General features: G+C 35.4%; 1 protein-coding gene across 2 annotated transcripts in view; it reads right to left on the bottom strand.

The window, feature by feature from the left end:
- The window catches only part of SGTB (small glutamine rich tetratricopeptide repeat co-chaperone beta), a 79,707-nt gene that overhangs the window by 64,686 nt on the left and 1,788 nt on the right, over positions 1 to 13,233 (bottom strand). For both annotated transcript variants that reach the window (XR_008917941.1, XM_056824859.1), the window contains exon 2: positions 12,763 to 12,886. Coding sequence is in view for 1 of the 2 variants with exons in the window: in XM_056824859.1 (XP_056680837.1) it covers positions 12,763 to 12,862 (100 nt within the window). In the remaining variant the exon portion in view is untranslated. The remainder of the gene's footprint in view (positions 1 to 12,762; positions 12,887 to 13,233) is intronic.

Genomic DNA, 13,233 nt, shown 5'->3' with positions numbered 1-13,233 from the left:
TTTTTAGCAATTTTTTCTTTCCAAATTCTCTCCCTCTCTCCAGCTCCCTCCTTTAGCCAATGAGAAAGCAAGCAATATGAGAAAACATGTGAAACATATATCCACATTAGACATGATGAAAAAAACCAGCAAGAACAATAAAGTGAAAATAACTGTAGTTCTGCACTCAAGAGTTCATCAGTTCTCTCTTTGAAAGTGGGTAGCATTTTTCATCATGAGTCCTTTGGAACTGTTTTGGATCACTGTATTGATCAGATTAGGTAAGTCTTCCATTGTTGATTAGCATTACAACAATGCTATTTCTATGCACAATGATCTGGTTCTTTTCACTTCACTTTGCATCAGTTCTTATAGGTCTTGCCATGTTTTCCTGAAACCACATCCACTACTTTCTTTCTTTCTTAATTTTTAATTACATGTAAAAACTATTTTAACCTTTTTTTAAAAAAATCTTGAATTCTCTCCCTCCCCCTTCACTGAGGGGACAAAATATTTTATATAGATTATACATGTATAGTCATGTAAAACATTTCCATGTTAGTCATACTGTGAAAGAAAACAAAGACCCTGCTTGCCCCCCCAAAACAAGAAAAATAAAGTTATAAAGTATGTTTTAATTTGCATTCAAACTCGATCAGTTCTTTCTCTAGAGGCAGACAGCATTTTTCATCTTTAGTCCTTTTGTATAGTCTTAGATCATTTTATTGGTGAGAATAGCTAAGTCATTCACAATTGACCATCAGCACAACATAGCTATTACTGTGTACAGTGTTCTGGATCTGCACACTTCACTTTGAGTCAGTTCAGATACGTTTTTTCAAATTTTTCTGAACTCATCCTGCTTTTCATTTCTCATAGCACATTATTCCAATATCGTTCCATCATATTCATATACCACAACTTCAGCCACTCCCCAACTGATGAGCATACTTTCAGCTTCCCACTCTTTGTCACCACAAAAAGAGCTGCTATAAATATTTTTGAACTTATGGGTCTTTTTCCTTTTCCTTTGATCTCTTTGAGATAAAACCTATTAGTAATGGTAGTATTGGAAGGGAGAGTTGGGAGGAATGGTGATGTTTCTTGGAGGAAGTGTCTTAATATAAAGCTTAAAGGATGAGCATTTCAACATCAGGATATTGGGAGGAAGCCATGGCAGGCATGGGGACAGCACTTGGAAATACACACAAGTTCAGGGATTGTCTTTCGCTTTTATTTGTATCTTCAGGGCTTAAGACAGTGTCTGGCTCATAGTAATGCTTAATACATGTTTACTGACTGACTTAGTTACTTCTGAAACATCTTTCTCTTCAATCTCAAGTTTATATAACATTTTTAAATTTACATGATGTCCTCATGATCCTGTGAGATTTATAGTATTTTGCTATTCCCTTTTTATGGATGGATAAACTGAAGTACAATAACATTTAATTAGTTATCCAAAAGTAATGTTATCCAAGAGTAGCATAGTTAAATAACTAGGATTAAATTGTAGGTCTTCTGGGTGGCAGAGTAGATGCAGAGTAGAAGCAGCAATCTAGCTGAACTCTCCCAATGTTCTTTTCCAAACAACTTTAAAATAACATTTCAGATTGAAGAAGCTCAGGGTAGTACATTTTTCTAGCATAAGAGGTTAGCAGGAGAGGTCCATGACACTGAGATAAGGGCTGGCATAGAGCCCATGTGGTGTCAACACCAGCTTGAGCCTTGGAGGTGGCTGCAACAGCAGCAGCAGCAGCAGCAGTTTTTGGAGCTCTCAGTCCAGAGATGACAAGGTAGTCAGATGACTGATCAGAAAGAGATTACTGGGGACCTTTTGCTGGCACTGGGTGCAACTAGAGCCACTCAGCAACTCTATTGTTCATATGCAATTATGGGTTATGTAACTGAGTTCATATGCAGTATATGAAACTGGGTTACAGTTTCAAGGTAAACAGGAACATTTGTGGTCAGGTACAAGGGAACAGGGATCCTGGTCACAGTTGCAAAGTAGAGAGGGGCATGTCAGCACCACATATGGCTGCAAGGAAGGCTACCAGGGGCCTTTCCTGGGTAAAGACTAGAGGGCAGACCAGGAGAACACTGACTATAACTCTCCCTACAATCACACCACTTTAGAAATATAGAAAACTTGCAGCCTCACAGAACTAGCTCTGAAATCAGTAGTGTAACAGAGCAGAGCGCAATTTAAACATAAAGTTCAAAGTCAAGAAATGGGCTGAAAGTTTACCTGTCAGATTTATGGATAAGAGAAGAATTTATGACCAAACAAGACAAAGAGAATATTACGAAAAATGAAATAGATAATTTTGATTACATTAAATTAAAAATGGTTTGTACAAATAACAACAATGCAACTAAGATTAGAAGAAAAAAAAAGAAATTTGGGGGAAAAATTTATAGTAAGTATCTGTTGACAAATTCTCAACTATATAGAGAACTGAGTCAATTTACAAGAATACAAAGCATTCCCCAATCAAAAAATAGTTAAAGGATATGAACAGGCAGGAAGAAATTAAAACTATCCATAGTCATATGAAAAAATGCTCCAAAACACTACTGATTAGAGAAATGTAAATTGAAACAATTCTGAGTCACCACTTCACACATTCCAAGTTGGTTAATATGACTAAAAAGGAAAATGACAAATGTTGGAGGGATGTGGAAAAATTGGGACACTAATATTCTGCTGTTAGAACTGTGAATAGATACAATCATTCTGGAGAGCTACATGGAATCAAACTCAAAGGGCCATAAAACTATGCATACCCTTTGACTCAGCAATACCACTACTGGGTCTTTTTCCACAGAGATCAGAGATAAGGGGAAAGGACCTACCTATACCAAAATATTTTTAGCAGCTCTTTTTGTAGTGGCAAAGAACTGAAAAATGAGGGTTTGTCCATGGGAATGGATGAACAAGTTGAGGTATATGGTTGTAATGAAATACTACCATATAGAATAACAAACAGGATGAATTCAGAAAAACATCAAAAGATTTATATGAACTAATGCAAAGTGAAGTGAGCAAAGAGAAGTAGTAGTCTCTCAGTAACCGAGGATGACGATTGTCTTTGTGCGTTTTCACCTATGGTGTATAGATGAGTGTGCACAAAGACACTTGTGCGTGAAGGAGATTTAAGTGGAAAAGTCGATGCAAAGAGAACAATGTATATAGTACCAGAAATATTATACAATTATCAACAATCTAGGACTAAACCATTCTCAGTAAAGCAAGTCTCCAAGAAAACCACAAGGGGCTCATGATGGAAATGTTATCTACAGCAAAAGGAGGAACTGTTAGAATCTGATTACAAATCAAAGCATACCATGTTTCACTATATAGCCTTCATTATATTTTTATTGTATGCGTGATATGTGTCTTCTATCATGACATGAACAATATATGAGATAATATATGAGATAATATATATTATCTGAAATTATGGTTATAACCTATACCAGACTATTCACCTCCCAAACTTGAGAAAGTAGGGAGAGAGAAGATCTGAATTTTTTAAATGTCAAAAATTGTTTCTACATGTAACTAAAAAAAGTGCAGAAAATTAAAAAAAAAAGAAAGCTGGAAAAATGAGCTAACAACAAGAAAAGAATGTGAACACAAAAAGTTACCCCACAGGCAGGGAAGATGAAGACATAAATTCAGAAGAAGACAAAATTAAAATGGCTACAAGCAAAGGATCAAAGAAAAAAAAGAGATTTGGAAACAAACCAAATAAGAATTCAAAGAAAAGTTAAAGAAAGACATGAGTCATAGAGGAAAAACCAGGGGGGGAAATGAGAGTGATGGAAGAAAATTATAAAAATAAAAGTATTTCCTTGATAAAGAATATACAAAAACTGATGAAGAAAATAACACTCTAAAAAACAGAATTGGTCTAATGGTAAAAGTAGTACAAAAATTCACTGAAGAAGACACCTATAAAAAACAGAAGAAGCCAAAAGGAAAAAGTGGTACAAACATTCACTGAAAATAAGAACCCTTAAAAATTAGAATTGGGCAAGTGGAAACTAATGACACCATGAGACATCAAGAAACAAAGACAAAAGAATAAAAAAAAATAGAAGAAAGTGGGAAATATCTCACTGGAAAAACAATTGTCCTCAAAAATAGATAAAAGAGAAATAATTAAGAATTATTGGACTATTTAAAAGCCACAATCAAAAAAAGGGCTGATCAAATTTCACCTAAGACACTTCCTAGCTATGTGACCCTGGGCAAGTTTCCCTCTATTGCCTAGCCCTTACCACTCTTCTGCCTTGGAACCAATACACAGTAATGATTTTAAGACAGATAAGGGTTTTTTTTTAATTTCAAAAAATTATAAAGGAAAATGGCACTAATATCTTAGGCCAAAGGACAGAAAAGAAATTGATCCACTATTCACCTCTTGAAAGAGATCTCAAAATGAAAACTCCAAGGAATATTATAGTCAAAATCCAGAGTTTTCAGGTCAGATAAAAAATTCTTCAGGTAGTGTGAAGATTGGATTTAGCTATTTCCTGATTTTAACAATGAAGATACTTAGTCTAACAAAATCAGGGGGGATTGTGAACATTAAATTATTCCACCCTACTTAGACTGTACTTTAAGGGAAGATAAAGTTGTAATCTCCTGATTGAACAATGAATGTACTTAACTCTTACATAGTGAAGCTGGAACTTTAAGTTAAGGCTATTTTAAGATCTTAATACAAAAAGGTGTTAAGTAACTAAAAAGGTTAAATTAATCACAAAAAGGTTAAGTAACTCACAAAAGGTGAACTTAACAAAGAAGTGTTAAGTAACTCTAAAGATATAATCTAATCAAAGAAGATGAGAACTCTAAAAGATATGGGCATTTAGAGGAGGAGACACAAGAAGTGAAAGGTCTATATATTTGGCTCACTTCCTCTCTCGGTCACCTTTCTGGCGACAGAGAGTTGACTGGTGGCAGCATGCTGGGCCTTTCAGCATCTTAGCGTGGCTACAAGTTATTGTCTGGTTTGGTGGTGAGTTTATGGCTGAGTTTTCCTCCTTTACTTTCCAACTTTATCCTCTTAGAAGCCTCTCATCTTCTTCAGAGACCTAGGGGTGGGGATTTTAAACTCACCCTGGCACAGGCCAGGCAGGAGAAATCCTATACCCTCTTCGCTCCTTCTCCTTAAATTCCTTCCCTCTCAATTAATTAAATTACCATAAATTTCCAGATTGACTTGGGTATTTTATTTGAGATTTCCCTTGGTGACCAATTAAATCTAGATTTTAAGTCACAACCCTAAAATTATCTTTACACTACAACACAAGATTTAGCAGCTTTCACATTAAAGGAATGGAGGGCTTGGAATATGATATTCCAGAAGGTAAAGGAGTTAGCTAGCATCACAACCAAGAATAACCTACCCAGGAAAAATGACTATTAATTCTTCTGGATAATAAAAATGGGTATTTAAGTAACTAAGAAATTTTCAAATATTCCTGATGGAAAGATCAGAGCTAAAAGTTTGACTTTCAAACACAACACTCAAAAGAAGCATAAAAAGATAAACATGAAAGAGAAATCATAAAGAATTCAATAAAGTTAAACTTTTTACACTGCCATATGGGAAGATGATACATGTAATTACTAAAAAGTATATCATTATTAGTGTAGTTAGAAGTTGTCTACATAGGCAAAGGGCATGGGTATGAGTTGATTATGTTATGTTGGAATGATCTAAAAAAATGAAATTGTGATTAAGAAGGATATTCTAGGAGAAGAGACAGGTGGAATGGAGAAAGTGGGAGTAGGGGCAATGCTTGAGCGTCACTCTCATCAGAATTGGCTCAAGGAGGGAAAAAAAATATATATATATATCTACACACTCAGTTGGGCATAGAAATTTGTCATAATCAGCCAGGAAATAGGAAGGGAAGGGCATAAGAGAAAGGTGGGAATGATAGAAAGGGAGAGCAAAATAAGAGAGATGGTGATCAGAAGCAAAGCAGACTTTTGAGGAGAGACATGATAAAAAGAGAAAGAGAAGGATAAATAGAAAAAAATAGGATGGAGTGAAATACATAGTAATCATAACTGAAAAAGCAAAAAGGATGAGCTCACCCATAAAACAGAAGCAAAGAGTAGAATCAGAAATTAGAATCAAACAATATGTCATTTACAAGTGACATACTTGAAAAATATACACATAGGGTTAAATATGGAGCTGGAGCAGAATCTATTGTGCTTCAGCTGATATAAAGAAAGCAGGGGTAGCAACCATTATCCCAGACAAAACAAAAGCAAAAGTAGACTTAATTAAAAGAAATAATCAAGGAAATTACATTTTGCTAAAAGGTACCACAGACCATGAAAATTTTTAACAATTACAGCAAGTTTCTCTGATAAAGGCCTCATTTCTCAAATATATAGAGAACTGAGTCAAATTTATAAAAATAAGACCCGTTCTTCAATTGATAAATGACCAAAGGATATGAATAGGCAATTTTCAGAAGAAATGAAAGCTAATTACAGTTATACAAAAACATGCTCTGAATACTATTGATTAGAGAAATGAAAATTAAAACAACTCTGAAGTACTACCTCATACCTATCAGAAATGACAAATGATGGAGGGAATGAGAAAAAACAGATACAATAATGAACTGTTGGTGGAGTTAAAAAAGAACAATTTGGAACTATGCTCAAAAGAGCAAATGTGTATAACCCCTTGGCCCAGGGATACTCCCACTAAGTCTGTACTCCAAAGAGATGGAAGGAAAAGGACCCATCTGTATAAAAATATTTAAAGCAGCTCTTTTTGTAGTAACAAAGAATTGGAAATTGAGAGGATGTCCAGCAATTGGGGAATAGCTAACCAAGCTGTGGCATTTGATGATGATGGAGTACTATTGTGCTATAAGAGGAGGTGGGCCTCAGGAAAATGTGACAAGACCTATATGAACTCATGGAAAGCAAGCTAAGCAGCATCAGATCTTCGTACACTGTAACAGTTATATTGTAATGATGATCAACTGTGAAAGACTTGGCTAATCTGATCAATATAATGATCCAGGACAATTCCAAAGGACTCATGATAAAAAATGCTATCCACCTCCAGAGAAAGAACTGATGAACTCTGACTGCAAATGGAAATAAAATGTACTCACTTTCCTTATTTTTCTTGCATTTTTAGCAATATTTTTAATGTAGAAATATTTTTCCATGCTTTCATATGAATATTTGAAATAGAGCTTGTCCTCTCAGGAGTGTGGAGTTGAGACAAGAGAGAATTTGGAACTCAATATTTTTAATAATAAATAATTAAAAAATAAACATAAAAAATAAATCTTTTTTTAAATTTAAGTTGTCTGATGCTAAGTCCAGGGTTTTTTCCACTACACTCTGCTGTCTGTCTGCTATATTCAATCAATAGAGACTCCTTCAATTATTCCTTTGAATGTTTCTCATATCCACCCTTTTCTTTTAAACTGATACCACCCTATTCATGAATTTCCATAAAAAAAGGAAGCAATAGATCTGGTTGACCTTCCAAGGTCTCCTTTCCTGGGAATTTTAAAGACCAGATTTGCAAAATTTAACTACTCAGTTCCTGCTGATAACACCAAAGAGCAGATCTGTAGAATGCTATATCCATATGAACACACCTAAAAGTAGGGTGTTATTTTGTTTGTTTTTGTTTTTAAAAATAGAATCCAAATTCTATTTAAGGAAGCAACCTCTACGTTTCCAAAATGTCCAGATTTTAGGTTAGTCAGAATTGCTAAAAGAGTTTTTTGTTGAATTGAACTAATACAGAGGAAATTATTTTTACAAGGAAAAGGTGTTAAAGGTCTTAGAGAAAGGTAAATAATAAATATGTTAATATTGAATTATTTAAATGAGAAGGCAATCTGTAATAATAATGATAATAAAAACTAGCATGTCATAACAAACAGGCACTCTTTGGTGGGTCAAACCACATACCCTTGGAACTCCAACATTATACTATTAATAAGAACATTGGACTAGGGTTCAATTTCTAATTCTACCACTTATTCACTGTGTGACTGTGGACCAGGCAATTAAACTTTTATTTATTCATCTTTTAAAAGGGATAATATTTGCCTGACTATGCCACAGGGTTATTGTAAAGAAAGAACTTTGCAGGAACAACTAGGTTGCTCCATGGATTAAGAGCTAGGGCTAAAGATGGAAGGTCTTGGCTTCAAATCTGACTTCAGACACTTCCTTTCTGTGTGACCCTGGGCAAGTCACTTAACCCCTCCATTGCCTAGACCTTACCGCTCTTCTGTCTTGGAACCAATACGCAGTATTGGTTCTAAAATAGAAGGTAAGGATTCTTTTTTAAAATACTCTTACATACTCTTTATATACATGAATCATTATTCTCTGCCAAATACTAGATAGAATATGTGGTTTTTGTCAAGTTATTTGTTTTTCATCTTTAAAATGGGAAAATATTCAATGTCTTCCTGGAGAAGTTGTTTGAATAAATCATAATAAAACCTTTTCTTACCCTTCAACCTATTGAATTGTTATTCAAGCTTTAGAATCCAACTCAAATGATACTTCTTCCATGAAGTCTTCCTTGTATATTCCAGTTGGCAATAACTTTTCCCTATTCTGACATCATATAACATTTTATTTGCATCTTTCTTATGTATTTACTTTATATTATAATTATTTGTATGCATGTCCTAGCCCCACCACGAGATTAGCTTAATCTGAAAACAGGAGATTTATTTTTATCTGTTTGTACATCCAGTGTGAAGCACAGTTCTCTCTCCCTATATTGGATGCTTAATGTCTATTGAATTATATTGGAAAATACTAATAAAACATCTGTCTTATTTATTTTTTAATCTAAAATTAATAAAAGATTAAATCTGATAGACATCTGAAAAGAGAAAACAGACTTATTTGTAGCCCAAAAGAGAGGTGACTATTTCTTCCTCAATGATAATAATATCATTTTATAAGAAAAGATGAAAGGGATAGTTTCAGAGAAGACTTTTTTGAACTGATACAGGGTGAAATGTACAGAACAAGGAGGAAAATGGATACGGTGACAACAATAGAGTAAAAACAAATATCTTTGAAATATCTGGGACCTCTAATCAAACACAATGACCATTCACAATTCCAGGACACTTATGATGAAACATGCTACTCACCTCCTGATAGAGGAAATAGGCTCATTCTGCAAATTGAGGTTTTTTTTAACATGACCAATATAAAAATGTATTTGTTTTATACATGTTTGTAGCAGGGCTCCCCATCCCCTTTCTCAATGGGGAATTGGGGAGGAGGATGAGGAAGAGAAGGTAGTTTTTCATGAAAATAAAATAAATATCCTTTCTTTTTTAAATAAAAATTTCCCAAGAGAGGAAGGGTAGTCTAGTGGATAGACGGCTAGCCTTTGAAACAGAAAGACCCAGTTTTAAGGCCTGCCTCTGAAAATAAGGGCTAGCCACTCAACCACTTAATGCCCCTGGACTAAGTTATAGATAAGTAACCAATATGGTCAGCAGAAGAAGTTTCCACACAAGAAGTGTCCCACACAGATGCAATCTCATATCTGAACCCCAAATCCACAATGTTTATAGAAAAGTGCCTACTTTTCAAAAATATATTAATATACATTATCTCAGTTGATTCTTAAAACGCCTCCATGAAGCAGGTAGAACACATATTATTTCCCTTTTTCATATAGAGAAACAGGCACAAAAAAAGTTAAATATAGGCTCAAAGTCACACAGTGAGTTACATATATGATTGGGCCCATTCCAGGACTTAAACCTCCACTATTATTTTCATGTTTAATTAGATTAGACTCAAAGAGCTAAAAAAAAGTGGGGGGGGGGCAGTCACACAAATAGGCTGGCAACATTTCTGAATGTCGTGTCAGAAAGCCGGAGGCACCATATTTTGGGCTGCATATAACACTAAAAATAGGACTAAACATTTTGGCGAAAAGAAGAGCTCAATACTCCTTCAAAAAGCACATATTCTCTTTATGTTATAAAACAAATCTCTCTGTTAGATTGATTTCCCTCATCCATTTGTAATACAATGACCCAAACTCTATCACCTTCATCTTCCACTGGTCAGAATGTCAATAATCACGAGCAATTTCATTATAAAGTGGGGCTGATAGCAATATTCTCCAGCCTTCTGGCCATATGTCAACTGCTAGTCATGACAGCCCTGAAAAGGAACTCCCCCATCACCAGAGACAAGTACATTTCAAACAAAGACCCACTTTTCATCCTTTCCTCCTAAAAGCATATCCACAAGGGTGTCCAATGTGAGAGCTGTGCCTTGTGAGGAATCACAGCTTCAAAAAAGGAAATGATGATCAGACCACCATTCATTACATTTTCCCCAATGCACTGCCTCACTGCAGTAATTAAATCTTTCAAGCCACAAGGAAGAGAGGCTCAGTGAACCACCACAAACCCATCTGGTGAATTCTACTGCTGCTATGACTATTTTTAACTTGCCTTTTATTATGAAGGAACATAAACTCAAGAAAGCACATGACAGTGACATTCTCTGTGACTGAAGATCATCTAACTAAAAAGGCTTATATAAGGACCAAAATGCTTCAATGTTTTGGTGAGCAACATCTTTCTCTTCAAGATAAGCAGCTCCCAGACACACATCATCCTCTCAGAGCCATTCACCAGTGGTACAATGATTAGGCTCTTCAATGCTATTATTTTCTTTATCCAGCTACTTTTCTAAGAATCTTTGTCAATATAATCAGTTACAAACAGGATGATATTTTTTAATTAATAAAAAACAAACACAAAAAAAGTCTTAGAAAAACTGTTGGAATGGTTACAATGTCTTCTTCTATCACAGCATCTCTTCCTGAAAGGTCAACAAAGTATTCTGATTTTATCTTAAAACACAAGAAGTAGCTCTCTTCAAAGTTACCAGTGATCTATTGAGTGTTGGATCAGATGCCTTTTTATTCAATCTTTATCCTTCGTGGTCTCTCTGCAGCATATGACACCATTAACCACTGCTTTCCCTGGTGAGTTTTCCTCTTAACTGTCTGACAGTTCTGTCTCAGGCTCATTTTGATGGATCAGCAATCATATTCTCTCTCCTAGCCTCTGCTGTGCCCAGCAGTTGTATCCTAGGTCATCTTCTCATCTTTTTCTATACTCTTGGCAATCTCATCAACTATCAAGAGTTTATTTATCATATTTGTGCATATGATAACAAGTTCTATATATCTAGTCTCTACTAAGATCCAATCTCATGTCATGACTTGCTTAAGGGACATTATAAATAGAATGTTGCATCATTCAAAAGAATTCATTAAGCACTTTTAATCTTCAAACTGATTTTTGTTGAGTGCTCCATCATCCTTGACTCTTCATTTTCCCTCACTCAATACATTCAGTTATTCCCAAGTCTTGTGGATTTATATCCACATATTTTGTGTCGATTCCTTTCTCTCTACTTGTTTGGAGGCCATCATATTTCAGGCCTTCATCAACTCTTACCTGAATTGCAAAAGCTTCTTAACTGCCTTTGCTGCTTCACCCCCAAACCATCCAACACATATACGGGTGCCACAGTGATAGTCCTAAAGTTCAGGTCTCTTCCTGCTACTCCCCTGCTCCATTTAGTCCCGAGGGTCCCTATTATCTCAAGGATCAAATACAAATTCTTCTTTTTGGCATTTAACACTTTGTACAACTTGGCTCCAGTCCACCTTCCCAGTCTTATTGTACATTATTCTCTTTATGCACTACCTAGTTCATTGCAACAGGCCTTCTGGCTCTTCCTTACTGATAACACTCTAATCTGCCTCTATATCTTTGCAACATAAGTTATACCCACCTTCACCCCCATGACTGGAATATATTCTTACCTCTGATTTATGGAATCCCTCATTTGCTTAAAAGCTCATGTCATGAGATCTTTCTTGACCTTCTAACTGGTAATGATTTTTCATTTATTTTCTATATATTTGTATGCATATATGTGTCTCCCCAAATAAAATATGAGGCCCTTGAGGGCAGAAAATTTTCACCTTTATCTTCACTTCCCTAGCACCTAACCCAGTGCCTACAACCGTAGCAGGTGCTTAAAAAAATAACTCTGGATTGTTTATGACCACACTTACAATGAGATGTGGTTTCATTAGTTTCTCTTAACTGATGCACAGAATCATTCCCTTTGACTTGGTTTATTTCTTTCAAAAGTTGTATACAATACCCATCCAAAAAAAAAAAATTCTTCATCCTGAAGTCTACTTGGAGTCTCTGTGAACTTAGCTAGGCTGATCCCCAAGGACAGAAAGACTACACTTGAAGCCTTTCCATCTGGTAGGATGTCATAGAGCTTCATTCCTCTAAACCCACCTCTGAAAATCCAGGGTCTCCTTAATATCAATCACAGTAAGGCAATAAAGAAGGGCTCTAAGGGAGATTTATGATGAAAGTAATAACTTACATTTATACAGAGTTTTATAGTTTGTAAAATGACTTCTATGTTCTTCTTATCTGATCCTCACAACAACCCTGTGAAGTAGGTGCTATTATTGCTCCCATTTTATAGATGGGGAAACTAATACTGAGAGGAATTAAGTGACTCAATCAGGGTCACTCAATCAGCTAACAAGTATCTGAGAAGGGATTTGAACTCAAGCCTTTATGACTACTGTTCCAGTACTGAACCACGTAGCTAATTCATAAAAACTAACATTAAAAAAACAATGCCTAGTTGGCTAGTAACATTACCTTCCAAGCTTTCTTGCTCATCTGAAGTGTAAGTATCTATCTGGCTTTGTTCCCGCAAGAAATGGATAACTGCATAGACGAGATGCTTGATGGATGACATTCTGCAAGCTTAGAGAATGGTTCCCTACATAAAAGAATGAGAAATATTAAGTTTACTGAGATAGTTTGCTAAGAATGAGATATATAAAACTTACAAATTAAATTATTTGGGGCCAGACCTATGATTTCATTAATACAGAGAACTCCTGGTGAGAAAACACCTTCTATCAAAGCTGAAAGGCAACTGCTCTGAAACTTGAAGTCTTAGAAAACTGCCAGGAGCACTGGCAGATTAAGTGACTTACACAGGATCAAACAATTGTTACATGACAGAGGCTTTACAAATTAAGTTACAAAATTACACCTTAAAAATCAACATGGAGGTAGCTAAGTGGCAGAGTGGATAAAGCACCACATCTGGAGGTAGGAGGA

This window comes from Monodelphis domestica, chromosome 3, assembly GCF_027887165.1.
Source record: "Monodelphis domestica isolate mMonDom1 chromosome 3, mMonDom1.pri, whole genome shotgun sequence".
In the NCBI taxonomy this organism is placed as follows: domain Eukaryota; kingdom Metazoa; phylum Chordata; class Mammalia; order Didelphimorphia; family Didelphidae; genus Monodelphis; species Monodelphis domestica.
This window is presented reverse-complemented; position numbering and strand designations above follow the sequence as displayed.